The sequence below is a fragment of the Fonsecaea pedrosoi genome (assembly GCF_000835455.1).
Source record: "Fonsecaea pedrosoi CBS 271.37 unplaced genomic scaffold supercont1.6, whole genome shotgun sequence".
Taxonomy (NCBI): Eukaryota; Fungi; Ascomycota; class Eurotiomycetes; order Chaetothyriales; family Herpotrichiellaceae; genus Fonsecaea; species Fonsecaea pedrosoi.
This window is the reverse complement of record NW_013550610.1, coordinates 2,114,002-2,139,783: the sequence shown is the minus strand read 5'-3', so window position 1 is coordinate 2,139,783 and position 25,782 is coordinate 2,114,002. Positions and strand designations below refer to the sequence as shown.

The 25,782-nt window shown below is 54.5% G+C and overlaps 13 protein-coding genes across 13 annotated transcripts; 7 read left to right on the top strand and 6 right to left on the bottom strand.

Annotated features, from left to right (window-relative positions):
• Nucleotides 1-366: 366 nt before the first annotated feature.
• On the top strand, nucleotides 367-1,788 carry Z517_09602 (uncharacterized protein; the record flags this gene model as incomplete). Its single annotated transcript, XM_013425510.1, has 6 exons — nucleotides 367-433; nucleotides 528-659; nucleotides 745-834; nucleotides 918-1,047; nucleotides 1,119-1,466; nucleotides 1,524-1,788. The coding sequence occupies 6 exons, from the start codon at nucleotides 367-369 to the stop codon at nucleotides 1,786-1,788; spliced, it is 1,032 nt and encodes a 343-aa protein (XP_013280964.1).
• A 484-nt stretch (nucleotides 1,789-2,272) lies between these two features.
• On the top strand, nucleotides 2,273-3,120 carry Z517_09601 (uncharacterized protein; the record flags this gene model as incomplete). Its single annotated transcript, XM_013425509.1, has 2 exons — nucleotides 2,273-2,378; nucleotides 2,477-3,120. The coding sequence occupies 2 exons, from the start codon at nucleotides 2,273-2,275 to the stop codon at nucleotides 3,118-3,120; spliced, it is 750 nt and encodes a 249-aa protein (XP_013280963.1).
• A 486-nt stretch (nucleotides 3,121-3,606) lies between these two features.
• Nucleotides 3,607-4,514, top strand: Z517_09600 (uncharacterized protein; the record flags this gene model as incomplete). Its single annotated transcript, XM_013425508.1, has 2 exons — nucleotides 3,607-3,941; nucleotides 4,007-4,514. 2 exons carry the CDS (start codon nucleotides 3,607-3,609, stop codon nucleotides 4,512-4,514), a joined length of 843 nt encoding a protein of 280 aa, XP_013280962.1.
• A 457-nt stretch (nucleotides 4,515-4,971) lies between these two features.
• On the top strand, nucleotides 4,972-6,006 carry Z517_09599 (uncharacterized protein; the record flags this gene model as incomplete). Its single annotated transcript, XM_013425507.1, has 1 exon — nucleotides 4,972-6,006. The coding sequence occupies one exon, from the start codon at nucleotides 4,972-4,974 to the stop codon at nucleotides 6,004-6,006; it is 1,035 nt and encodes a 344-aa protein (XP_013280961.1).
• A 921-nt stretch (nucleotides 6,007-6,927) lies between these two features.
• On the top strand, nucleotides 6,928-8,889 carry Z517_09598 (uncharacterized protein; the record flags this gene model as incomplete). Its single annotated transcript, XM_013425506.1, has 2 exons — nucleotides 6,928-6,982; nucleotides 7,040-8,889. 2 exons carry the CDS (start codon nucleotides 6,928-6,930, stop codon nucleotides 8,887-8,889), a joined length of 1,905 nt encoding a protein of 634 aa, XP_013280960.1.
• A 522-nt stretch (nucleotides 8,890-9,411) lies between these two features.
• Nucleotides 9,412-9,780, top strand: Z517_09597 (uncharacterized protein; the record flags this gene model as incomplete). Its single annotated transcript, XM_013425505.1, has 1 exon — nucleotides 9,412-9,780. The coding sequence occupies one exon, from the start codon at nucleotides 9,412-9,414 to the stop codon at nucleotides 9,778-9,780; it is 369 nt and encodes a 122-aa protein (XP_013280959.1).
• Nucleotides 9,781-10,297: 517 nt separating this feature from the next.
• Nucleotides 10,298-12,210, bottom strand: Z517_09596 (uncharacterized protein; the record flags this gene model as incomplete). Its single annotated transcript, XM_013425504.1, has 2 exons — nucleotides 10,298-10,899; nucleotides 10,986-12,210. 2 exons carry the CDS (start codon nucleotides 12,208-12,210, stop codon nucleotides 10,298-10,300), a joined length of 1,827 nt encoding a protein of 608 aa, XP_013280958.1.
• A 1,466-nt stretch (nucleotides 12,211-13,676) lies between these two features.
• On the top strand, nucleotides 13,677-15,231 carry Z517_09595 (uncharacterized protein; the record flags this gene model as incomplete). The annotated part of the gene is made up of 2 exons (XM_013425503.1): nucleotides 13,677-14,016; nucleotides 14,078-15,231. The coding sequence occupies 2 exons, from the start codon at nucleotides 13,677-13,679 to the stop codon at nucleotides 15,229-15,231; spliced, it is 1,494 nt and encodes a 497-aa protein (XP_013280957.1).
• A 282-nt stretch (nucleotides 15,232-15,513) lies between these two features.
• Z517_09594 (uncharacterized protein) lies at nucleotides 15,514-17,261 on the bottom strand (the record flags this gene model as incomplete). The annotated part of the gene is made up of 2 exons (XM_013425502.1): nucleotides 15,514-16,194; nucleotides 16,329-17,261. 2 exons carry the CDS (start codon nucleotides 17,259-17,261, stop codon nucleotides 15,514-15,516), a joined length of 1,614 nt encoding a protein of 537 aa, XP_013280956.1.
• A 1,117-nt stretch (nucleotides 17,262-18,378) lies between these two features.
• Z517_09593 (uncharacterized protein) lies at nucleotides 18,379-20,075 on the bottom strand (the record flags this gene model as incomplete). The annotated part of the gene is made up of 3 exons (XM_013425501.1): nucleotides 18,379-18,939; nucleotides 19,000-19,823; nucleotides 19,889-20,075. The coding sequence occupies 3 exons, from the start codon at nucleotides 20,073-20,075 to the stop codon at nucleotides 18,379-18,381; spliced, it is 1,572 nt and encodes a 523-aa protein (XP_013280955.1).
• A 1,517-nt stretch (nucleotides 20,076-21,592) lies between these two features.
• Nucleotides 21,593-22,682, bottom strand: Z517_09592 (uncharacterized protein; the record flags this gene model as incomplete). The annotated part of the gene is made up of 2 exons (XM_013425500.1): nucleotides 21,593-21,726; nucleotides 21,788-22,682. 2 exons carry the CDS (start codon nucleotides 22,680-22,682, stop codon nucleotides 21,593-21,595), a joined length of 1,029 nt encoding a protein of 342 aa, XP_013280954.1.
• Nucleotides 22,683-23,037: 355 nt separating this feature from the next.
• On the bottom strand, nucleotides 23,038-23,783 carry Z517_09591 (uncharacterized protein; the record flags this gene model as incomplete). The annotated part of the gene is made up of 2 exons (XM_013425499.1): nucleotides 23,038-23,125; nucleotides 23,200-23,783. The coding sequence occupies 2 exons, from the start codon at nucleotides 23,781-23,783 to the stop codon at nucleotides 23,038-23,040; spliced, it is 672 nt and encodes a 223-aa protein (XP_013280953.1).
• Nucleotides 23,784-24,395: 612 nt separating this feature from the next.
• On the bottom strand, nucleotides 24,396-25,646 carry Z517_09590 (uncharacterized protein; the record flags this gene model as incomplete). Its single annotated transcript, XM_013425498.1, has 5 exons — nucleotides 24,396-24,649; nucleotides 24,752-25,119; nucleotides 25,195-25,397; nucleotides 25,487-25,557; nucleotides 25,613-25,646. The coding sequence occupies 5 exons, from the start codon at nucleotides 25,644-25,646 to the stop codon at nucleotides 24,396-24,398; spliced, it is 930 nt and encodes a 309-aa protein (XP_013280952.1).
• Between the last annotated feature and the right edge of the window lie 136 nt (nucleotides 25,647-25,782).

Below are 25,782 nucleotides of genomic sequence, written 5' to 3'. Positions count from 1 at the left end.
AACCGCTCTAGGCTTTGGGTGACCCCAACCATGCCCGATTAGGCTAGACTAGCGCAGCCTCATACCACTAGGCCGATTCCAGTCATGACCCCGCACAAACGCTGGACCCTAACGGAACCTCCATGATTCGTAGGCCTGTCTTTCTCTCCTCGGAAATAAGGATCTGGGTAGGATGGCAGGTTTCCGCTTTTCACCTTCACTTCACGAGTCGTTTTAGAGATCATAAGAGAGCAGCCCATTTCCTCGCGCGATGGATCCGTCCGTCTTGATGGCACAACCAGAAGTTGCTTCAACTCTATCAATAGCACTGGACGGAGCCAGACGTTCAACATTTACCATTGACAAAGGTTGCATACAGCAAGAACCATGTCCAACCCAGATACACCTCGCAAGATGAGGGCGGCGGTCTTCCAGGAGGCATGTGCCAGTAACGGTATACCTTCTTCAGAGCACATTTCTAAGCTAACCGCATTTTGTTTAGGTTGGGAAGCCAGTGGTGGTGACTGAGATCGATGTGCCTTCGATAGGGAACGACGAAATCCTTGTCAAGGTAGCCAGTGCGAGCCTGTGTGGCTCGGATCTTATTGTCTACAGAGGGTACCTCGGCCCACCGGCAGGACGCGTTGGAGGCCACGAAGCTGTCGGCCCTATTGTCCAAGGTGAGAGATTTTGTTTTCACTCCAAGGCTCTTTGAGGAGGCATTCATGCACCGGGCTTACCAATGCAAACCCTTTGGTCCGTCAGTCGGCAATTCTGTCAATGGATTCAAAGTCGGAGATCGAGTCGGCTTCCTGAACTGTTTGACCACGTGTGAGGCGTGCACTCAGTGTCTAGGTAATTATCACTTCCCCTGGACGTGCACGAGCAACGCCCATTGTAGCCCCCCGCGGCACGATGTTGGAACTGACCCGACCCAGCTGGACAACAACAGTTTTGTGAATCCGGAAAGATCAACCAAGGCTTTGACACAAACGGTTTCTTTGCCGAATATGCGCGGGTCAAGGCTCTATTTGCTGTCAAGATCCCTGACGGGCTGCCTCTCGAGCGGTAGGATATCTTGCCCCGAAGTCGTGTTTTTTTTTTTCACCGTCAACTAACCGTGGAGTGATGTCCAACAGACTCTCTCCACTGTTTTGCGCAGGAATTACAGCTTTCCGTGCCCTGAAGCAACTCGTGCCACTCCGGGCGGGTGTAATTGGAGTGTTTGGGCTCGGTGGAGTGGGCGTGTTCGCCGTCCGCTTTGCCAAAGCCTTGGGGTATCAGGTCCTGGGCTTTGACGTCTCGACTGAAGCCAGGGAAGCTGCGCATGGATACGGTATAGACGCTACGGTCGATGGTTCGGACGCAAATGCCGTCTCCGAAGCCCTCGCTCAATTCGACAAGTCGGCGGGGCTGGACGGGGCCATTGTTGCAGCTGGCGTGCCTGCGGCATATCAGGCTGCTATCAACTACACTGGATTCAATGGGTAGGAGACACTCCTCTCGCGTTAACCACAAACCAGCAAGGCTAACGCCACACACAGGACAATAGTGGCCGTGGGAGTGCCGCACACGGACGTAAGCATTACTATTTTACAATTTGTGAAGAAGAATCTGCGGCTGCAAGGAACCCAAAGCGGCACTCCGCTGGAGCTGAAGGAGATGATGCAGTTGGTCCAGGCACATTCAATCATCCCGGATGTAGACTTGTCGCCTCTCGATGCTCTTCCCGAGCTAGTGGATGCTTTGGCGACTGGTAAGATTACACGCAAAGTAGGCGTCGTTTTCGACAATACGCAGTCCAGTTAGTATGATAACGAGATATTCCGCCGGTTGGGGTGGGGGGCAAAGTCCTGGCAGAACGGACACAACTTCATCATTGGCTCTGCTGTAGAAAAGGTTCTGTCTCTCACCATCCACCTAGAAGGTTTTCAGCCGGATGCGAGACTCTGTTTTCGATTCCTCAGAAACAGCTGAGGCGCAATTCCCATAAACCCCCACCCAATTACCATGACATAGGCACCATCCAAATAATCTTTCTCATTGTCGTACAGAGCGACGAGGAAGAGAGGCTCGGAGAAGGTCGCTCAAGTGGACCTTTCCCGGCTCGATTCTGGGGAGGCCAGAACCGGAATTGGCTCGCCACGTAGGACAGCCAGACTGCCGGCCGAAGCAAAGACGGGACCGCTTCCCACGTCGTTGCAGTCATTAAATGGACAATATACGGCCCCGTAATGGGGTCACATAGGTTGTTAGGAGGAATCACAAGTCATCGCACAAACTGATACTACCCATGGCACTCTCGTTGACAGGGAAATACGTTATCGTGACAGGCGGCACCAGGGGCATTGGGTATGCCGTTGCCAAAAAGCTAGCATCGAGAGGCGCAAAGGGGGCAAGTACTGCAATATGATGCTGCACATATGGCACCACCGCTGACAATATTTCGTTGACAAGGTGGCCTTTACATACAACTGCAACCCTTCACAGGCCGAAGAGGTGGCCGCGGAGATCAGGAGTCATGGATCTGAAGCATTGGCCATTCAGGGCGAACTGAAAGACCCCAATTTCGCACAGTCGGTTCTGGACAGTGTCCTCCGCGGATTCAACACGCGTACGATTGATGTTCTGGTCAACAACGCAGCCTTGACGGGGTTAAATGATAATCTGCCGGTCAAGGACGTTACCATCGAAAACTTTGACGACGTCTTCCACGGCAATGTTCGGGCACAGATGTTCCTGATGCGAGCGGTGCTGGAACATCTTCCGGAGAAAGGGGGCAGAATCATCAATGTCAGTTCCATCGCCGCGAAGAAGGCCTCGCTTGAACCATATGTAGTGTATGGGGCGTCGAAAGCTGCTCTGGAGTCTCTCACGCGCTCCTTCGCGATGGAGTTTGCGTCCAAGTACGGATGCACAATCAACGCCGTCACTCCTGGGTTCACAGTTCACGAGGACATACTGAAACGCATTCCCAAGGAGACCCTCGAGCAGGCAAATCAGCAACAGAATGTGGAGAAGCGATTCGGAAACCCCGACGACGTCGCTGAGGTCGTAGCATTTTTGGCTTCCGAAGAGTCGCGTTGGATCAACGGCAATTGCGTTCCGGCTAACGGTGGCGCCAATATAGCAGCAGAATAGACAGATCAATGGTAGTGGAGCCGGGATAGAGTCCACAGACCCTTTCCGTCCGAGTCAAGAGATCCGTACTAGAGAAGAAAGTCAATTGTCCCATGTCACGATCACGAGTGGGAGCAAAGGCGTGCCGAACGCTTTGCAGCAAGCCACCTCTCTCCAGCGATCGCGAAGGAAAGAAACACTACTTGCCACGGCCGCGGGTGATTTTCTTCAATCAGAAGCAATATCCGCTTCCATGTCCATGTTCATGTCGCCGGTATAGCTGTTGCATCGTTGCAGGCCATACCCGTATTTAATTCCGGTAATCCTCCTTTCGTCGTGGACCCCGACGGTTGATGGTCCCGTTGGAGTCGGAATCAATGGGATCGGTGGCGGATGACTCGCGATATCCAGTTGTTCACTGGTGAGATTGTGCACACATATGATGAGTTGCTGTCCCCGAAGATCACGAGTTGTCGCTCAAGTGGTGGTGGATAGTCACATTCGACCATGTCAGGAGAAACTGGTTTCAGCGCACTGGTAACCGGCGGTGCATCAGGCATAGGAGCCGCTGTTAGCAGGAAACTCGCCTCCCGCGGCATTAATGTCTTGATAGCTGATGTGCAAGATGAGCTGGGAGAGAAGCTGGCTCAAGAAATCAAGTCCGCCTTCAAGGTAGAGGCTGTTTACCTCCACACAGATGTTTCAAAGGAGGCAGACATTCAGAACATGATTGCGACTGTGGTGGAGAAGTTCGGCCGCCTGGACTATGCCGCCAATGTGGCCGGCATCTGTGAGAACACACAGTTTGAAGAGCACAGCATTACTGCAGAGATGGTCGACAGGTATGTGCACGGCCCACAAATCATGGCAGTCTCGAAGCTAAATCGATTATCATCCGTGACTGCAGGACGTACTCCATCAATCAACGGGGTGTATGGCTCTGCCAGAAGCTAGAGGCTGAGCAAATGATGACCCAGGAGCGTCGCGCTGTTGAGTTCTCGCCACCTTCGCCACAAAGCATTCAACCCCAGCGCGGTGCAATCGTCAACGTGGCCTCAACGACGGCAGTCGTAGGTATGGGGTTTGGCGCCTATGCTCAGACCAAGGCCGCGGTGGTCACTATCACGCAGAACGGCGCCTTCTTCTATGGGCCTCAGGGAGTTCGTTGCAACTCCATCTCTCCAGGAGGCACCGTCACTCCGATGATGTTGAGGAACGTACCCGAGCAGTTTAGGGGGACCGATACTCACGAACAGCCGGGTAACGTGCTTGTGCAGCCGATTGCATTGAAAACCATGGCAAGGCCCGAGGAGCAGGCGAATGTGATCAGCTTCCTTTTGAGTGCGGAAAGCAGCCAGGTCACCGGCGTCAATATCTTGGTTGACGGCGGCTTCACGTTCACACGCTCCGGATGAACCGGGACGTTACCAATGTAGAAATGGCAGTTATTTGCAAACACTCAGCGGGATTAAGTCCAGGTAACAGCATGCTCGTGATATGTCGGTTCCAATTAGCCAAAGACAGACAGTTCGTGAACTGGGGCCGATATAGAACATTTTCTGATGTATATCAATGCCGACTGTTATTTCTCACTCGTGACTGAGCGTGCGACCCTCACAAGCACCGCGGAATACATCCATGTCGAGCAATCGATGCTAACACAGTAAGGCCCATTAGAATTCCGAGGAAGGGTGGCGGAAGTTTCGCAGAGGCGGTGCTTCAGTACGAGGATGGCGGCACAAGCAGCAGCTCGCCCATTTCATCCGTACTCGCTGATCATAAACTCTCCCTTCCTTGCTTGGTCAACGCAAAGAGCTTCTCTCCCTCCCCCATCTTCCAAATTTTGCAAAGTGTACAGGACATAGTGCCATCATGCCTCTAAAAAACCAGCAATATTCAAAATTCTCAGCCGAGTTTGAAAATTTCCTCAAAGGACAGACCGAGGGAAATCCACTTGCAGCTCTTCCTCTTAAAGAAGTACGAGAGGCCGTTGCAAATGCAGAATCAGCGCTTTGGGACCGAGACAGCGAGGGGATCAAATGGAGGGAACTCAGCATTTCGGCACCATCAGTAGGATTGGAAGTTCCAATCAGGATATATGAGCCAAGTCCCTCGCCACAGGAGCTCCCAGGTCACATTGCCTTTATGATTCACGGAGGTGGATGGTCCTTGGGTGGCACCTACTCGGATTCCTACGCGGTACGTGCCCTTGTGAGGAGGCTAGGCATGGTTGTCGTCACGATCGGGTACCATCTCGCCCCAGAGAATCCCTTCCCAGTAGCGTTGAATGAGTGCTGTGACGCTCTCCAGTGGATCTGCACTCAATCAGGACTGGTAAAATCGCCTCAGCAGAAACTTGTCATGGCTGGATTCAGTGCTGGGGGGAATCTATCAGCAGCAGTAACACAGTGGGCGTGCAGAAACCGCTTGGCTCGCCACATCGCAGCGCAGGTTCTCTTTTCGCCTGCCACCTGTCACTACAAGCAGCTGGCACATGCCAGCCACGCCTTCAACACAGAGCTGGAGTCAATCAACAACGCAACCTCGCCTTTTCTGTCGCCGGAGCAGCTCAAAGGCTTCTGGGACATATATGACGCAGCAGATGGGAAAGACTCAAGGGTGTCGCCTCTTCTGGCCGAAAACCTGTCCACTCAGCCTCCAACTTATATTCAGGTCTGTGGTGCCGACCCTCTGCGCGATGAAGGCCTCGCCTACGCGGAACGATTGCAGAGGGCAGGCGTGGAAGTCGGAGTCGATATCTATGCGGGGATGCCGCATGCTTATCACAGTGATTTGATCGCTATTCCAGGGCGCGGGAGAACTATGGATGACTTGGTAAAGTGGTTGAGTCCCGTCTTGTCGCCGCGAAACATTTCTGAGGACAGCATCAAGTCACAGTTATCTTGAAGGGATTGCTGTTGGTGCGCACTGGGATGCGGCCCACTGCCTGCAGTCGAGGGTGGCACGAGGGTGGTAGGACTTAGTCTGTGGCTATAAGCAAAGGCGACCTACAATGGCCGCTATGACCGCGATCTTGAGTAAACAGAGTTGAAATCGACGTGCCACTTGAGGAGAATGTGGAAAGCATGAGCTCCTTTCCCCTTCCGGCTGACCTCAACCTCGGGGCAGCCCAGCCGAGCTTAGGTTGTTTGCTGTGTTTGTTATGTTTGTTATGTTTGGTCAGTAGGCCGTTAGGACAATTCTACAACTACTACTACATGAGTCTCAGTTTCGCAACAGCTTCCCCCTTTCAGCATGACCATATTATGATTTGATTTAGCGAAGGGACTTCTCCTGTCCCATGACTCGGTGGCGAGTTACTATTTGAAGCCCACGCTTGTGCCGTCTTGTGCTGCACGGTGACCAATGTATCGCCGAGTCTCGATACGTACAACTTCATTGGCTCCTGAACTGCCGTTCAGGGATAGACATGACCCTTCACCTCAGTGACGAGAGTATCACCAGTGAACGAGAATCTATCAAGCACATCGAAAACCTTACCGTGTACGGAATCTCGGAAGTGAAAGACTGAGAAAATCAGGCAACTACACAATCTTAATTCCGAAAAAATCTGCGAGCCCGCTATGCGGATGTGAAGGATCAAAGGCGCTGGAACATGCTCTCTAGGGCAGCGAGTCCAGAGGGGACCCGTCGGGCCCAAAACACCGATAATGTCCCTTAAAACGAAATCAAGCCCAGCGCAGTCCGCTCATCGCATGCCGTCCCGTTCAGTCGTCCTTGTGCTATAACAACCAAAGGACAATACCTCCGAAGCTCGAACTCCACGCACACCACGCCTCTGAAGATTTCAATACCCGACTGCTCAAGATGCTGAAACAAAAAGACAGTTCCCGACCCATCGCGGTTGCAGGAGCCTCGGGGGGTGAGCAAATCTCGTGATTATCTGCAGGAACACAGTATGCTAAACATGGATTTGTAGGTGCCCTAGATCGATTCCGAGGTCTGACAGACCTCTCCAAGCTTCCTGAGATCGACGTCATTGTCGGTGACTGGATGTCCGAAGCCAACATGACCATGCGTGGAGTTGAAGTCGCCGAGCTGAAGAAGAAGAAGGCAAAGTTGGATGGCCAGGTCGGTACCGTGTCTGAAGTGAACGGGGATAGCATCTCAGAGTTGGGTTTCCTCAGCAGGAGCAGAGGAGGGTACGACCCTTATTTCTTGGAGCAGCTCGAGCCTGCCCTCGAGAATCTCGCGGCGAATGGAATCCGTCTCGCCTGCAATTCAGGCGGCAGTAACCCCCGTGGACTGGCCGAGGCAGTGAAGAGCTTGGTCACTGCAAAGGGCCTCAAGCTCGACGTTGCGTGGGTCGACGGAGATGATGTTTCCGATGTGACTTTGGACCTCTGGGCCAAGGGTGAAAGATTCCCTGGCTTGCCTACGGGGAAAGACATCCAAGATTGGCCGTTTGATCCCCTGTGTGCTCAATGCTATCTTGGTGGCGTCGGTGTCGCCAAAGCCTTCGAATCCGGTGCTGCAATCGTCATCTGCGGCCGTATAGCGGATGCCTCGGCTCTGGTGGGTGCTTGTATGTGGTGGTTCGACTGGCGAAGGGAGACCCATATACAAGAGCTGGCGGGCGCTTTGGTGGCTGGTCATCTCACGGAATGTAGCACGTACGTGACAGGTGGCTGCTATGCAGGTTTCAAGGAGTTAGGTACCAAAGATGTCGACTTGTCCTTCCCGATAGCTTGGATCGAGTCCAATGGCGAATTTGAGCTGGGCATGGAACCAGGACATGACGGCAAGGTCACTGTTGACACTGCAGTCACGCAGCTCCTGTACGAAATCCAGGGCCCGCTATACTTCAACTCGGATGTGGTCGCCAACCTGGAAGGTGTCCAGATGCAACAGATAGGACCGAATCGCGTTCGAGTCACTGGTTTCGAAGGTCTCCCGCCTCCGCCGACTACGAAAGTCGGGATCACTGCGCGAGGAGGGTATCGAGCGCAGTTCCATTACTACCTCACCGGGCTCGACGTGGATGAAAAAGCTGCGATGATCGAAAGACAGACTAGGCACATGATGGGGGAAAATCTTCGCAAGTTTCATTGTCTGTCCTTCAACCTCGCCGGTCGACCCGCAATAAACCCTCGAAACCAAAATGAAGCAACAGTGGACTACCGCATCTTCGCCCAATCAAGAGACAAGGATGTCATGAACATGTTCGGGACGTGGTGCAAGTCTAACATTCTCCAGAGCTACCCTGGAGGAACTCCACACACGGACGTGAGGACTAGCCTTCCGAAGCCCTATTTCGAGTACTGGGTGTCCCTCCTGCCACAAGAAAAGGTTCATCATCAGGTTCACCTCGCTGATGGATCATCAGTCACGATTCCTCCGCCGCAATTGACTCGGGTGTATCCCACGCAACAAAAGTCTTACAACACTCCTCACCCGGTTCCTCTGGATACATTCGGGGCCACCGAGAACTGTCCCCTCGGCTACAGGGTTCTCGGTCGATCTGGCGACAAGTCGTCCGATGCCAATGTTGGGTTGTTTGTCCGGCACGACGACGAGTGGGAGTGGCTGAGATCATTCTTGACCATTGACAAGGTCAAGGAACTACTGGGGGAGGACTACGTCGGGAAGCCAATCGACCGCTTTGAGATACCAGCCCTTCGAGCGGTGCATTTCCTGCTGCGAGACCACTTGGACCGGGGATACAATTCCTCTTCCGGCTTTGATACCTTGGGGAAGAACGTCGTGGAGTACCTGCGAGCTAAATACGTGGATATTCCGGTTACATTCTTGCAGCGAGGGAGAATCTGATATTGGCGGAACTTGGCACGGGCGAAACCAAAGGATCAAACACCTTAGCTATACCATCAGATACTGGAGATTTTCCGTGCTATGCGAGACTACATCATTGCCTTGTTCTGCCTGTTATCTGTACCTCTACCTCTTTTTCCATGGTGGGTCTACATGCTTCTGCGACTGCGACTGCGACTTCGACTTTCCGAGGCCAGCCACGGAAAGAGTTTCTGTCCCGGAAACGAAGGGTGTTGGGACGGTCCCCTCGAGTCCCCCTACCGAGGTAGACGTTCCAGTCGTACGCAGCGTCCCTCGGAACACGGACGTACATGTGTATAAACGGGTTTACACCCGAGTGCGCCGTTGTTGACATTTTCAGAAGTTGAACGCGCATTACATTGCATTGAACCCGTCGCCGGCCGCTCAGTAATCTCCCTCCGATCGCCCATCCGGATCGGACCATTCGACCTGCACCCCTTGAGCTCTTGAGCCCGGTTGCCCGAAGCGAGAGAAATCCAAAGACAGACAGAAAAAGAAACAATGACCGTCACGCAAGTCTACGTACTCTACAAGGCCCCGCACCTCACGGCGGACCAATTCAAGCACCACTACGAAACCAGCCACGCCCCGCTCGTCCGCGAACTGGTCGGCGACAAAGCCGAGCTGCCCCTCCTGTACAAGCGGCACTACGTCGTCAAGCAGGGCGACGCTCCTCCCGCGCCCGGAGTGGCCTCCGTCGACTTCGACGCCATCACGACGCTGGTGTTCCGCGACCAGGCTGCGGCGGACAAGTTCGCCGAGGTCATCACTCGGCCGGGGAACAAGGAGCGCGCGGAAGCCGATTCGGCAAAGTTCCTCGACCTTAGCCGTGGGGGGGCAGTTCTCGTGGAGACGTCGGAGAAGTTTTGAAATGGGAGGTCTGGAGTCATTCGTCTAGTAGATAGACGAGGCCGGTTTGTGCGGACGAATGTGCATAGGGTACAATATAGATAAGAATCATCCAGGTGCCATGTCCGTCTGGACCCTTCTTGCCTTTGGTCTGGTCCGTCCTGTACTGTAGTGGGGAAATACCTTGGGCAGGCGGCAAGTCCTCCCCACAGACAATGTTGTGAGCAGTGACAGAGTAAAGGGCGTGGCCACCCTTGGGATTGGTACGAACCCCCTCGACTATGAGGGACACATGTTGCGCAGATCATTACTCCCTGGTCCCTGCTTCGCCTTTGTGCTATGTCCTCGATCTCACAATATCGCTTAGACACACAAAAGTGACGCGAGACATAGAACAAGGTATATGGAGTACAGCAGAGGTGATCATACAAGGTTCAAATTTATTGCCTCCTACAGCAATCCACACTCTATCTAAGACCTTTCCCTCCGACTATCAATGCGACACCTCCCACAAAGGAGGGGGGGCGGGGGCCAGGGCTTATACTTCATAAGCTGGCGTCTTCTCCTCAGACATGATCTCGCCGGAAGCACTTGTGACCTTCTCCCCACCTTCGCTATGAAGAACGGCGGCGATTTTGTCGTTTAGCGTCTTGTCGACATTCGGGGTGAAGAAGGAGCAAAACAACCCAATGACTCCAAAGGCAATACTGACCAGGTAGACTGGGCGGTAGGAATTGACGCTGGCGACCTTGTACGCTTGCACACCGGTCGCGATGATGGCATCAGTCACACCTGGGACTTGTGAGAATGCGTCCGGTGTGCCGGCCTGGAGGGCCTGTAGGAACGAAGCTACGCTCGACGCGGGGAGACCGTCGTTGAGCACAGCCGCCGAGACGGTCGCGGGGACTTTGGTCGTCAACCCGTTAGTCAAGACGGTGCCGTACACGACCGTGGCAATGGCCGATATTCCCGTACGGATGGCGGCGGCTAGACCCCCAGCGGCGCCGATCTCTTGCTGGTCGTCGATCACGATGGTGGAGTTGAGCAGGCTGATGATCTCGACCCAACCCATGAAGAAGTTGGAGAGGAAGACAAATGACGCAATCACTGCCATGTTGTTCACGGTGATGACGGCACAGCCTGTTCACAGAGAGTCAGCAATCTGCTATTATCAAGTACGAACACCTGAGAAAAAAGGGGGGGGGGGGTGGGAGGGTTCCACATACATGCTGTCAGGAGAGCACCGATGAAGAATGCAACAATGGTTTGTACTTTGTGCTTAGGCAGCCTCCCCACGATTGGACCGCCAATCACCTCGCCGCTGATGCTACCTAGTCCAGGCAGGCAAGCCAGCAAGGCCGCCTTGGTGCGGTCGCCGTTGGCGTAGAGGACGGCAGTCTGCTGCGGCCAAATGATGGCGGCTGGGTAGTAGCACGACGCGGCCAAGCCCAGGGTCACCGCGACCGAAAGCCACGGCACGGTGAAGATGTGCAGGGGCGCCAGAGGCTCCTTGAGGTTGGCGAAGCGCTCCCAAGCAAGGAATGCACACATGGTCAGAAATCCCAGGATGATCATCAGGATCGTGGGCGCCGACTTCCACGCAAATTGAGTGCCGCCCACGGAGATGCCGAAGAGGAAGACCACAAACCCCGAGGTGAGGAGGAACGAGCCGACGTAGTCGAAGTTCTTGATCCAGTGCATCTTCTTGTCCGTGCCGTGCTTGATCTTGAAGCTGGGCGGATAGTAGAACAGCGTCCACAGGATCAGGGCCAGCACGTTGTACCCGAGCAGGAGATAGTAGACGGAGCGCCAGCCCACGGAAGGGTTGACCTCGGTCAACTTGAGGGCGATGATGGGACCAAAGCCAGAGCCCGTGTAGGTGATCAGGTAGAGACTTCCAGTGGCGAAGTAGCGGTACCTCATCGGCACCAGCTCGCCCATGACAAAGTGATACGATAGCTGAGTCGACGTGGCCACCCCGAGGAACACGTTGCCGCCGATCAGCGTGGGTATGCTCTGCGCCCTCGCACAGACGATGCTGCCCATGGTAGCCAGCACCGCGCCTCCAATGAAATAGTACCGTCGTCCAAAAATGTCCGATAGCCTCCCGACAATGGGGAACGTGACGGCCGTGGCAGTGTTGTAGACGTACGATATCCAGATATAGTTCGGATCGGGTCCAATGTCGGCGTTGATCTCACCAAGCAACGGAGCCGCGTAGGCGAATGCGCTGACGCCCGCAAGCAGAGCCACAGCAGCAGCAGCGTAGGTGCCGATGAAGAACTTGCTGTAGTAGTAGTTCTTGGGGAGATGGTCGAGATCCGTAACGAATCCCGTCGAATCCACCTTCTGGACACCCTCGTGGCCCTGATCGTGGTTGGCAGATCTAATTTCATGGTGTTGTGGCTGTGAGGCCATTGTCTTCTCGCCGCTCAATACTTCTGGCTCCATCGCCGCTGCTGGTACGCCACCGCAGGTAGCAGGAGTATGTCAGGGAGAGGAATCGTTGGAGCTCGAGCTCCGTTTAGGGGAGAGAAAGGGAGGAATGGATTTGAACAAGATAATGCGATGGAGCAGGGGATCTGGACTCGAGGACTGGCCAGTACGGGGTCTGGGGAAGGCTAATATTATACTATGCCTTTGTGCATCCTTGTTCGCATTGAGTAATGCTTGTCGACTTGAAGCACCCACGGAATTAACGCTGTGATGGATGGCCTCTTGTCCGGAATTTGGCGGGCAGAATCGCAGCAAACGATGTCTCTTCTACACCCATAAGAGTAGTCGAGATGTATAGTGACCGATCATCTACATAACTTTTCACCCGGGAAAGCACATGTCAAATGCTTCTGGTTGTGCCAAAGCACATATATCTCAGATCTCAGCTCCCAGCCTCATTGGCTCGGTCACCCGTGAGCACCTTTCTCCATCCGGCCTTTTCTGGCATAGGTATTCGTTCATTGTCCGACACCGCGTCATAGTTTCGGTGAATATATCGCAATATAGGCGGAGAATACATGTATATAATCGCTCATTGTCTTTGAAGCTGTAACTGCGGTAGATGTTGCCTCAGGCTGTCGATTCCCAATGCGGAAGGTGCTTAGTAAGCCAGAAGCTACCGATGCTTCTATCTGAAGACATCCACTGCCCGACTGCTTAAGACCGTCCTGCGTTGTATAGAGATGCCGCTGTGATTTGAAAGTCCACTCATATACTGATGTGTCCTGTAGGACGAGGAGATATGCTAGACACTATTATCTGACTGGCCCGATACGGGACTATTCACCCAGAAAACGGCATTACTACGGAGCCTTGACGTGGAAGAAGATCTCGAGCAGCCCATCACCTAACTCTGGGAAGATACTCCTCGATACCATACGTGCCGAGCTAAGCGCCGATACCCAAGCCTCCACGCCATCGTCGATCGATCCATGGTCCACCACCCATTCCAGGACACGGGAAGGCTCCTCCATAGAATCCTGGAATGCTTCCTCGTGGTGAATCATTCAGCCTGTAGCCCGTAGGATAGACATCGCACATCGCACCGAAGAGACGTTTTGATTGGAGGACAAGGCATCACGTCTAGAAAGGCGTGCAGCTCGACTGTCGCCTGGATGGTCGACTGAATTCCTCCCGGAAATATCTTCTTTCCGGGAAACTCGGGACCCCAGGGCACACAGTGGCCCGTCGTCTTCATGTGCTCTGAACGAGGAACTAAATGACGACGGGGGCGGGGGGTATTACTTAACGGTAACGCGAAAGGGCAAATAGCAGCCTCATATATATCGCTTGAGTCGAGGCGACAGTGAGGAGATATTCTCGGCGTGTATATTGCCCCGTCGTCAACATAGAGAACATCTCGGTGCTTAGAAGTACCACATTCGAGTGACTAAGAAGTAGGGCTAAAGGACGGAGAAAATATGGGTGACCAAAAATACATCAAGAACGGCGATTCAGGACGAAATGCCATAGAGACGCGCCTCTTCATCGACAACGAATTTGTGCTCCCCAAAGCCGGCAAGGCCTTTCAACTGGTCGACCCTGCTACCAACCAAGCGACCGTCTGGGTGTCCGAGGCCGATAAAGACGATGTTGACCGCGCCGTCGCGGCAGCTCAGCGCGCACTGGGGCCTTGGTCCTCCCGTGCAGGCCTGGACCGCGCGACATTCCTCCTCAAACTCGCGGATCTCCTAGAGAGGGACAATCATATCCTAGCTCGCCTGGAGGCGATGAGTATGGGCCGACCTGTGAGTTCTTATGGTAAGTATGTCTCCGACAAGACCGAACAATGGGGTCCTGGTTGCTGACGATACGTAAACAGCCGAGGGGTTCGGCGCTGCTAGGTACTGTCGGTACGTGGCGGGTCTTGTACCCAATGTGCGAGGCGAGTCCTCCCTGGTGACCGAGGGGTTTATCAATATCACCCTGCGCCAACCGTACGGCGTGTGCGCGGCCATCACGCCGTGGAACGCACCCATCACGATGTTGACCTTCAAGGTGGCCCCGTGCGTCGGGGCTGGCAACACGCTGGTAGTCAAGACGTCGGAGAAAGCTCCACTCACATCGCTGCACTTCGCGAAACTGGTCCGCGAGGCAGGGTTCCCTGCCGGCGTGGTCAACATCCTCAGCGGGTTCGGCGAACCCTGCGGCGCCGCGCTTGCCGCGCACATGGACGTGCGCAAGATCTCCTTCACGGGGTCTGTCGCAGCCGGACGCGCCGTCAAGCTTGCAGCAACGCGGTCCAACTTGAAGGAAGTGACGCTGGAGCTGGGCGGGAAAAGCCCCATGGTGGTCTTTGACGACGCGAACGTCGTGCGCGCGGCCGAGGCCGCCGCAAGGACCACCACGTTCAATTCCGGCCAGGCGTGCACATCTTGTCAGAGGGTATACGTGCACCGCGCTGTGGTGCAACAGTTCCGCGACCTGGTCGTAGACAAGACCCGTCAGCTCGGGACGAACGCCACGCCTGGAAGCCACCCGCTCGACACGACGACCAAGCACGGTCCGCACCCGGACCAGAAGCAGTTCGACCATATCATGAAGTACATCTCGGCGGCACAGAGCTCGCAGTGCGAAATCCTCCTCGGCGGCAAGCGCGAAGGCACGCGCGGCTTCTTTATCGAGCCGACCATTATCTTCGAGCCGGACGAACATAGCCCGATGATGCGCGAAGAAATCTTCGGCTCGGTGCTCTGCATCAGCACCTTCACGGACGAGGACGACGTGTTCCGCCGAGCCAATGACTCGGAGTATGGCCTCTACGCGAGCGTGTTCACGAGGGATCTGGCCCGCGCACTGAGGGCGGCCAAAAGGTTCGAGGCAGGAAATGTCGGTTTGAACGTCGCGAGCCCGTTTCAGACCCAAGACATGCCGTTTAATGGGTGGAAGCAGAGCGGGTCGGGCAAGGAGCTCGGCAAGACCTGCGTGGAGGACTGGACTGAGACGAAGACCTGCTATATGTCTCTTGAGACTTGAATACTTGCAAATGTTTGACGGTTGAGACAAAGTACAATGATATATCTCGGCAGATCGGGTTCTGTAAACCAATATACAGATGTCCTCAATCGAAAATTATCCGCCCCGGGAGTGTGCCAGCCAGCCTCGCCAGACTCCCAACACCTACTGTGGCATTTCCTATCTAGATTCTGTTCGTGCATAGACATCTCCGTCTCTCTCTCCTCTCACCTTCGTCTTCCGCTTGGCTGTGTCGTGAAAACGAGCAAGAGAGACAAAACATGGGAATAAAAAGGCTGGTAATTAATGCTGAGTTTGCGGCTGAAGTTGCTGCCACGTCTGCGTCTGAGTGTGTGTCCACGTCTGCTGCTGCTGCTGCTGCTGGGGTTCTGGCTGCCATTGCTCCTGTTGAGGCTGCGACCAAGTCTGCTGCTGCTGAGATTGTCCGTTGGGACTGTTACCCAAGCTCTGGATCGCGCGTCCCAAGGCTGAAGGCACCGAGAACGGGTCGATCCACTGGTACAAGTCGACATTTTCGGCGTCCTGTTGCGGCGCCAGAGTCGTCGTGCCGTCGTCGGCCCACAGTGCTGGGGAGCTCTCCGAGGCGTGGCCCTCGGCGACGTTCAAGTATGTGGCGAACTCGGGGTAGATATGGACGAATTTGGGTTTCACCATGATGTTGGCGACGGAGTCGATCTCGGCTTGAAACTCCGGGTCTAGGATCAAGTCGGTATGGTCGTCGTTGGGGCCGAGGAGCGAGGTGAGGTTCGCGTTCCATTTGGGGTTGAGTTTGAGAGATGCGAGCATGGTCGAGAGCAGGTCGGCATCGCGGTAGTCTCGGTAGATGTGGATCATGCGATCTCGCATAAATGGCCAGGGGATAAAGTCAACCCAGCTCGGATGGGGGTGCACAAATTGCGAAGGCACAGGCCGATACCAAGGCGGGCAACGTGCCAGGTTCTGCGGCGTGGGAAATACCAAAAGCTAAAAGACAATGAGAGCTCTGTCAATATCTGAAAGCATCATAGGCGACAGCATGCGAAGTGGGGGGGACGGGGGGACGAAGACGGAATCTTGGAAACCACCAAGCATCGACAGCGAAGGAGCTAGAGACTTACGCATAGAGTCCGGTAGACCCCCCAAAACATGAGCACCCGTTCGGCAGGCGAGTTGTATCTCCAAGCCCGCGTCGACTCTACAGCGAGAGCGATCATCTGCCTGCGCTTGCTTCCGATAACATCGAGGAGACAGTGACGAGTGGTGGCGCCTGGAGGCCTCACCTCTTCGACGGAGAGACCCAACAACTCCGCGATCATCAGGTAGAAGAAGTCTGGCAGACGCACAAGCCTTTCGAGCGTCTCCTGGTCGCGAATCTGGCTCGGCGGGAGATCCGAGTGGATGAGCTCGCACGCGAGGCCCATGACTGAGTTCGGGTGTGACGAGGACTTGCTCTCAAATGAGTCGCGCCACTTGGGGATGGCGGCGAGGATCTCTTGATCGGAGATGGTCATATTCTGGGATTCGAGCTGCATGACTCGGCCGATGCCGAAGAAAGGCGAGGGCGTGATGTGAATGCGCATGCGGGAGTCGATCTCGACGTCGGCAGGGCTGCGCTGCCAGTGCATGCTATCAGGTGAGCTGGCAGACGGTGAGGGCAAGGCCGAAACCATGGCAGCTCGTCCCGTGGTTTCGTCCTTGGGCTGTTTCTGCCGTTGCATCTGTCTGGTGAGGATATCGCGCCCTTCTGCCTTATCGAATCCAAATGCCCCCATGCATGTGTCCAAAATGCCCTGGAGGCAATCCCGCTGGGCTTGGAATTCGGCGTTGCTCTCAATGAGGGACATGATGAGGCGATCAGGTGTTGCCATCAGGCGAAGGCGCTCCTCCAGCGTCGCCACCGTGTCTTTTACTTTGCTGCGAGTTTCCCGTCGCGACTGGCGATCCTGTAGACGCTTTCTTTTCAGCTGATCCTCGGTCAGCTTGGACTTCCAGGAGTTGTAAGCTGTTCCGGAGTTTCCATCATTCTGAGATAGCGTAGGTTGGCTAGCCATGGTTTGGTGAGTGAAAGGCCACCGACTGCCAGGCTTCTGAAAGATTCCTTGAGTCTTGTGCGGCTGGGTTCAGAGCGGGAGAGCGCAGTTGTGGACGCTGCAGCTTAAGCAGTGTATATTTGGATGCGTAGGTGACGGTGGTGGTGATGGTGAGCAGAGCGTTCATTCCGTTCATGATGGATAAAGGACCTTGGGGAGTCTACAAAAACCATTTCGGGCCTGGGGAACCCACCGTGGCAAAGGTCGCATGGCGGGGACCCCGCACGAGAACAAACCGCGAAACAAGTAAGAAGCGAGCCTAGCATGCCCGGATGTTTAAGCAAAAGGAGCCCAAGGAAGACCCTAACAGGGCCCACGAGGAGGCGGACTGGGAGCGCTAAAGGCACCCTGTAACTGCTTCTTTCTCGGAGTCTTGGATAGTCTTTGGCGGCATGTGTCCCTGTGTGCCAGGCAGGTCATACTCCTAGTTAGCTAGCTAGCTATTCTTGCTCCATGTCTAGCTGGTTCGTATTGGTCTCGTGGCCATGAACGCGGTTGTCCAGCAGATATCGAGGCTTCCCATTCACAATTCTCTTCATCGGGTTGTCTATACCTGGGTCTATCAGTAGAGGAGATGCAAATCAGCAACGCCTCGAAGGAGCTCGGACTGCCGCTAGGGGCAAAGGCCAAAGCGAGCTGTGCCGTGGCTCCATCTCTAGCCACGAGGCAAGTAGAAACGTACTCGGATCTTGCAGTTGGAAGACACCCATCAGGCCCAGCTTGCAGTTCGGGATTTCGGAATTTGGGAGTCGACTGGCTCGACACTTAGCTCTCCACAGAGGCGAAATGGCAAAACGGGCAACACGGCAAATTATTGGAGGCCGAAGACCCGTGGGGGTGGCTATTGGTCTCCCCTCTAGAGCCTAACGGACCAAGGACCCTCGCACCCACCTCGGGCGATTGGGAATGCTCGCATTCTTACTTGTCCAGTTTCTAGGGGCATTCTTCCCAATCTTGAGGAAGGCGGTACGGAGTGCAAGGTTGTCGACAGGAGATCCTCTCGAAACAAATTGCCGCTGTCTCCGATTCGAGGGGTTTGTTCACACCTGATCCCTTTCTTGCGCGGCCTAGACGGTGGTCAAGTTCCCCAGGACGGGGTCTCCGCGCCAGGGATCCAGAAACCCTGCATCGTCGCTCTGAAGTCCAGATCATCCAGTAAGAATAATCCCGGAGACAAGGCCCCCGGCTCAGGCAAGGTCTCCAAATCCATCTCTTCACCCTGCTCTGGCCATGTATCCGTCGGTGGCGTCAGCAGGATCGATCTCTCGCGTGTCAAGAGCTCTTCGCTTGCTTTGACAACCTGTTCGAGCTTCTTCATAACCTCGCGAGCAGTCGCAACCCGGGGTAGAATCTGCCTTAGCAATTCCATGGCCTTCTGAAATGCCGGGGCTGCTCTTCGTCGTAGTTCGAGTAGTTCTTTGTCCGACAGCACTACCGTGGCCAGCGTCTTGATCGCCCCAGCGAGATACGTCACAAAAATTGACTTGTGAAAGCGCTCGTGAGGGACAAGGTGGTAGACTTCGTGCAAGAGGTCAACATTCTCGCTGCAAATGGAGACACAGATCTCTTGGTGCCCGAGCACCGGCACAGCTCCTGATCCCCATTTGGTGCGGAGCAATAGTCGAAGGTTATTGGTGAGCTAAATCACGACGAGTCAGTGACACTCTGAGTCAGAGAAAACGGGGGCGGATAAACAGACCAGCCGAAGCATCAACGCTTGCCAGATGATGCATGCACGGGGGGACAGGCCCGCTTGGAAGGCCACCGTGCCAGGCTCCAGCTGGAGAAAAGCTGGCAGCCCGCTACGAAAGTGAAGAATGCGCGCGTCCATGATCGCGATAAACTCGTCGAGACGGGGATTGGAGGATCTGGCGCCGGTGAACTTGTCCCATATCTCTGAGGCCAACCGCGAGTACCTGACAACTTCATGTAGGTAGGAGGCAAGGGAGCACGACGGTGACTCTTCGGGTAACTCTTCGCTGGTCCCAAGTAGTTTGTCGTCGACCCGCAAGGGCAAGTCGACGTTGATTTCAGAGTCTCGGAAAAGGTACGGCACCAGGCAGATCTGAGCGATGGTCCTGTCGACGTTGTAGACCGTCCAGAAGACACGCTGTCGAATATGTGCCTCGAAGGGGCTGCACATGCGCCAACTCGGTTGATTGTGAAGGCCTATCTGGTAGCTAAGCCGGACGGCTTGTGCGAGCACACTGTATGCGGCTTTATGCTGTGAAACACTGGCGGTGAGGAGGTAGCACGCATGAAGGATGAGGCACTGGATAGTGGCCAGATCTCCATGGCCCAACTCCATGGTATGGCCCAGCAAGTGTGTCGCATGAAGGTAGTCGTCCCAACCCGGGTGTAAGGCGGATTTCTTATCATTGTCTTCCAAGGCATGCATATGCGCGAGGATGGACCAGACAAGGGCGACGAATTGGAGGGTATCGTTCGACACGTCATCGCCGTTTCGAATACGCTGGTATTCATCGAACTGGGCGAAAAACTGAACCTCGATAAGACAAAAGTCTGTATGCTTTCGTTAATAAACGATCACCCATCACTGCTTAGCTAGAGGCAGAAAAAGATCTTACAATATGGATTGAGGTGTTCAAAGTAGCGCTCCAGGACGCGTCGGACCCGTAACATCTCTTCATGATCATTGCCTGGCGGCCACAGCTGAAGGTGTTGACGACAGCACTCTCGAGATGAGGATGCAGGCTGAGGGTCTTTGTTGGAGACCCTTTCATCAAAACCGGGTGCACCGCCGAGAGTGGGCATGGTCTGTGGATCCTGGCTAAGAAAACCTGCTGGCGAAGGTCCCTCAAGGGTCGATTCATAGCCTTCAGTTTCAAGGCGTCGCACATCATCTGGCTCAACTGCTGGCTCAACCCCCGGCTCAGGCGGCGGCGTCACTGTTGTCGTCGCATGGCTTTTATCGAGAACCACGTCTCTAGTGCGGGTCGACGACAGAACAATACACGTGTCGGGTGAGTTTCTTGAGCCATCTGCCTGGCAAGAAGACTCTAGCTGTGCACAAACAGTTTGTGTTTGGGAAGACGTCCTGGGTGAGATGTTCTTGGCCCCACTTGGTATATGGACAGTCTCCCCTGAAAGAGTAGTGGCTGAACCTGCTCTTCCTACTGCATGGCACACCCTAGGTAGGGACGGTCAGCTGTGAAAGCCTGGAGATGTTTATTCCGGGCGCCGAAGTACTCACAGAGGTTCTGCCGCAGTCACGCTACCCGTAGGTCTTCGCCTCTTCCTCGGGTCGCTACTATAGACACAGACTGCGTTTGACTCAAGGCAAGGTCGGCATGCTTCCGGTTGCTGCCCGGAACACTGAGAATGTCAGTCAGTAGGAAACGCTGACCTCAGCTAGGAGCAGATCATGCATACTTTCACCTTTCGTCTTTTACACTGTTGGCTACCGCGTCGTGTTAGCAGCTTCTAGCACACTGGCGATGTTCATTCGAGCCGTGACCACTAACCATGCTCGTGCCACATACGGAGACCTTTTGGACCTGCTCTGCCCCGGATTGTAGCGAGAGGTACGCATATTCATAACAACAGTATGTCCAGAGTGACACGGAGATGTGATATCAGGGAGGCTATTCATTATTTTTTCCACGAGATGCGGGAGGCAGGAAGAATCGAGGTGCGTACTTCATCTCTGACGAATCGCCTATAACCAAGCTTTCCGCCGAGGGTATCTCCCCGCATGTCGACTCGAGGTGCACATTGGACGGGGAGTGGGAGTTCGGGCAACCCTCGTCGCTCCACGTGGAGACTCGGGGTTCCTGGTGGCGGAATTGGTGCTGATGGTAGTGGCGTCGACGGGTGGTATACGGGGTATGCCGAGCCTCTAGTGACAAGAAACTTCGTTCCCGCCACACCGTCAGCGGACAGTGATGACAGCGAAGAATATACCTGGAGACACACGTCCCTCATTCTGATACCAACATTGATTTCGACCAGGCCATAGGAAATGTCCTTTCGACCCCTTCAGCTCTCGAGAAACATGGGAAGACACTCGATCTAGTTCCTCCTAGCAAACTGTCGACAACACGTGAGACTGGGGTAGGACCGAGAGTCAATTCCGAACTGAAACTTGAGGAACGACAAGGAGGAAACTCGGCGCAGGCTGAAATTCCGGCCAAATTCCGACGATGGGGCCTCGCCAGATAGCCACGTGACTAGTGCCAAGACACGGCCTTATCGCACGAAGAATATGCCAAGACATTTCCAAGTACCTCGTACGCATCTCCATGATCATGTCACGGATATCTGTGCCGTTCCTAGAGGATAGCGACTGCGTTGCAAGGGCTGGCAATCCCTCCAGGAACATTCAGAGGCATGCTGGAGAACAAAAAGGTCCATTTCTCCTCTCGGGCACATTCCTCCGCCAAACGCTCTAGATCCAGCATTTCGCCTAGAGAAGAGTTAGCGACATTTTCCTGCCTGGATGATCGAATGCCATCTGGCAAGCTCACCGATTGGCAGTCCCCATCCGTTGAGCAGAACTTCGTGCAGCCTCAATTTACCTACTCCGCCTACCTCCCCCTCCCCCTCCAGAGCAGGCCACCTTTCCAGCCCCGGAGCGTCCGAGGCACACGCACTGAATCCATGTTTCCAAAGCCAACGCAGTGTCTTGATGGAGGTTGCCAGTCCGACAAGCACCGTGGGAGTCGCGTAACTGAAAGTGATCTTTTCGTCCTCGCTTAGCCTAGAATACCCTACCTTCCACCCGACTCTCACGAGCAGAATATCTCCTTGTCGGAATTGCACTCCTTGGGCTTTTGCGCACGCCGTCAAATCATCCACGTCGATCGCATGGTCTCCCAGCAGCTCATAATGACGTCCATTCTGCTCTGACCAGCGCAAGTAGTCGAGCAGTACACCTCTTCCCACGATCCCCTGTTTACACCACTTATTGATTCCCAGTTTGTCTGTCACAGGCGGTCCCTGATACCAGGAGTCTCGGCCTGTCTTCTCTGGGTGACCTGGACCAGAAATCTCTTCCAACTTGACATTGTTATAAAATACCTTCTGTGCTTGGTACCCGTAATGGCGAAACCCATCCCATTGCGTCCCGACTTGAGTGTTGAAGTGGAGGACATCGTCGTGCACGAGCCGTGGATACTTGCGCTGCACGGTATGCTTCAACGGCTCTCTATCATGTGACGGACGAGCCGAGAAGTCCAGAGGTAGGTCAAGCCCGATTCTTTTGCCGGTGCGGGCTTCTCTTGTTGCCTCCAGTACAGTCTTGTCGTCCAGCAGATTCAATGTGCCCAATTCGTCGTCTGGGCCATAGAGACCCCAAGCCGAAAATGGGGGATCGTTCTTGCCCAAGGGGAGGGATTCGAAGTCAGGTCTTGCCGAGGACATTGTGCTCTTCGGTACAGGACACCGCCACACACTTATATGGTTCACTCGGATGGTAACGCTCTCCTGAAGGGTCATACAGTCATTTAAAAAGGATAAGAAGTACTCTTGGCTCCAGTTCCGGGGGTCAATGCCGCTTCAATTCATCCGAACATGGACCGGGGGCAAGACCGGAATTACAAGCACGACTCGGTAAGATTGATCTTCACTTTAGCATAGGAAGTGAACATTCAAATGCACTTCCAATCTACTGAACCACACCCAGTTCTAGCAACACCAAGCGCCATCGATGGACAAATCCGTCCCGGAGATATACTTGCTATCTTCACTCAACAAGAACGCGACGAGTGCTGCCACCTCATCGGCCTGCCCCACCCTTCTGATCGCCGGGCCAGGCAAAGAAGTAAGTCCCAGCCTGTCTAACGCTGTCCTCAGAATCGGTGTATCTATTGGTCCTCTGTGCGTGCGATTTAGAACTCGCTTGTGCTTGACATCAGGTGATTGAAATGCAGATACTTACGGACAAATGCAATTCACTCTGATCTCACGGCCGCCCAGCTCCTTGGCCAGTGACTTGGTGAGACCTAGGACGCCATGCTTTGACGCCGCATAGCCACCGTCTGCGGGGTTTCCGAGTTTCGACATGGCGCTGCCAGCATTCACGATGCTTGACCCGTTCTTCATCCTGCCATCGCGGAGCTGCGCGCGCAAGCTGTAGAACAGTCCTGTGAGGTTCACACCGATCATGCGACTCCAATCCTCATCGGTCACGTCGGTAATGCCATTGGGAAAGGATTTGTTGGTAGCAATGCCGGCCATGTTGGCTGCCCCGTCAAGTGGGCCGACCGACTTGACCGCCGACTCGATCCAGCCCTCGACCTTTTTGGAATCCGCCACGTCGACCACCTCGGTCAAGATGGTGCCCCGATGCGACGGCCATTTCTGCTGTAGAAAGTCCTTGACTTCGGCCAACCCCTTGGTTTCGACGTCGCACAGGGACAACGACGCCCCGGATTCGTAAAGCTTGCATGCGACGGCGCGGCCGATTCCAGAGGCGGCCCCTGTGACTGCGAAGAACTTCCCGTGAAGGTTGAAGGTCGCCATGATACTGAGATGGCCCGCCACTCACAATCTGCGAAGCTCTCGCGCCTGCTTATCTGGATTGCGGATGCGGTATCTCCTTATCGTTCAAGTATCTGCAACCGAATCCTTCGAATCTCTTGGACAAAGCAGGGGGTATTAGTCCGGGCTTCAAAGATGGGTGTTTGCAAGTGATTGCTCAATGAATCTGTGGTAGTCGGAATACCCTTATAGGTGGCTGTCCAGCAGGTATTTCATACGATCAGACCACAACGAATCACGACGAACCAAACATTCCGAATCATATGATGTTTTTCACAATTCCGCCGTATAACACCTGCATAACGTCTGGGCAGCCTGTCTTCCCGGCTGGGCAGTCGAAATTGTGGCTGGTGTACTAATGTATCGCAGACATATCATTCATGGTTGCTTGGAAGAAGCTTTTCTATGAGCGGGAAGAGGTCGCACCAAGACATCAAAAGATTGGCCATCACCACACTTTGATGAGGCTGGGCTTGCTCGGGTGTAAATACCACAGATTTTTACTATGAGCCCATGTGGTATAGCCTTGTGATGGACATCATGGTAACTTATCCAGTCATGATCCAAGTTCCCAACCAACTAACCAACGGAAACTCATACGTCCTTGTACCATTCAGAGAGAAACGATTCCGCATCAGTGAGCTGCAAATTTGGCAATCGCTCGTTCCAGATGGGCGATCCGTCCATGGCTCCGTGGATGGCAGACGACAGCCACAGACACGCCATCGCCTCTGCAAAGTCACTGGAGCTTCCAGCCGTGGGATGGGTGGTTGGTGGGAGCCATGAAGACTTCAGTTTGCCATTTTCAATATCAGCAATGTCAACCTCATGCACGTCAAATGAACGCCCTGGTGCTGGCATTAGTTCCAGTCCCAAAAATATGGACGATGTTATCCCACGATGATGTGCCCCGAGAGCTACAAAGGTGGAGGGTGGTAGGTGAAGCTTACCTCGCATTCTCTCTGCCAACTTAATCAAGTTCCGCAGCTTTATCCTGCTTTCCACAATATGACCGGCCACCGGCCACGCGACGGGATCGTCGAGCGCCAGTGCAGCGACGCGAGCCGTATCCTGGACTGTAGTGAGAGCGATCCAGGGATCCGCATCCCGCACTGCCAGGGCCTGGCATGCATTTAGGTCGATCCATACACAGGTCTGGTGGAAATATCTGCACGAGCTCCGTGGATACGTCAGGTAGTTCATGAACCAGCCGGGCTGGAAGAGGGTGTACTCGAGTTTCTGCACGGGAGTGTTGATCTCCTCGAGATATTTGCGCATGTTCTCTTTATAGCGAAACACGGGGTTTCCATCAGGGGCCCTGAAGGGAAATGAGTCAGTCTGTCACTCCTGTGGTATAAAAGGGAAGCCGTCTCTGGGATGGAACCTCACTCACCACGCCCACTCGCTGGGAGCGAACCGCCTGACCCCCGCTTTCACGCAGGCGTCGACGAGGGGTCTCTGCACGTTGCAAGTTTCATTGTCTAGGACGAACGACAACACAGTATGCACTCCATTGAGACTGGATGCCAAATGCTCTGGGTCGGCATAGTCGACTTGGACCACCTCCACACCCAGGTCTGCTATATCAGGGCATGGCTATCGAGAAATACCCAGTCAGATCCTCTCTCTCCCTCCTATTCTCCCAGATACAGGTGAGGGGAGTCAGTCCTAGAGCACAGACATACCTTTCTCGAAAAGACTTTGACATGATGTTTGCCCGTCGCTCGTATGGCGAGGAGAACCTCGCGGCCCAGCCCTGATCACGCTTTGTTACTCACTCGTTTGCCCGACCTGATGCAGGCAGTGCGCACCTCCAGAGCCCCCAGCCAGGACAACGGAGACCATGGTCGGTCACGGCGATGATTCAGCGTCGAAATCCAGTGGTGATGAATATCATCCCAACGAGCGTCAGGACCGTTCACTCAATCAATCATTGACTCCTTTGGCATGGGAGTGTTCTCTCTGGTCCATGCCCGCTCGC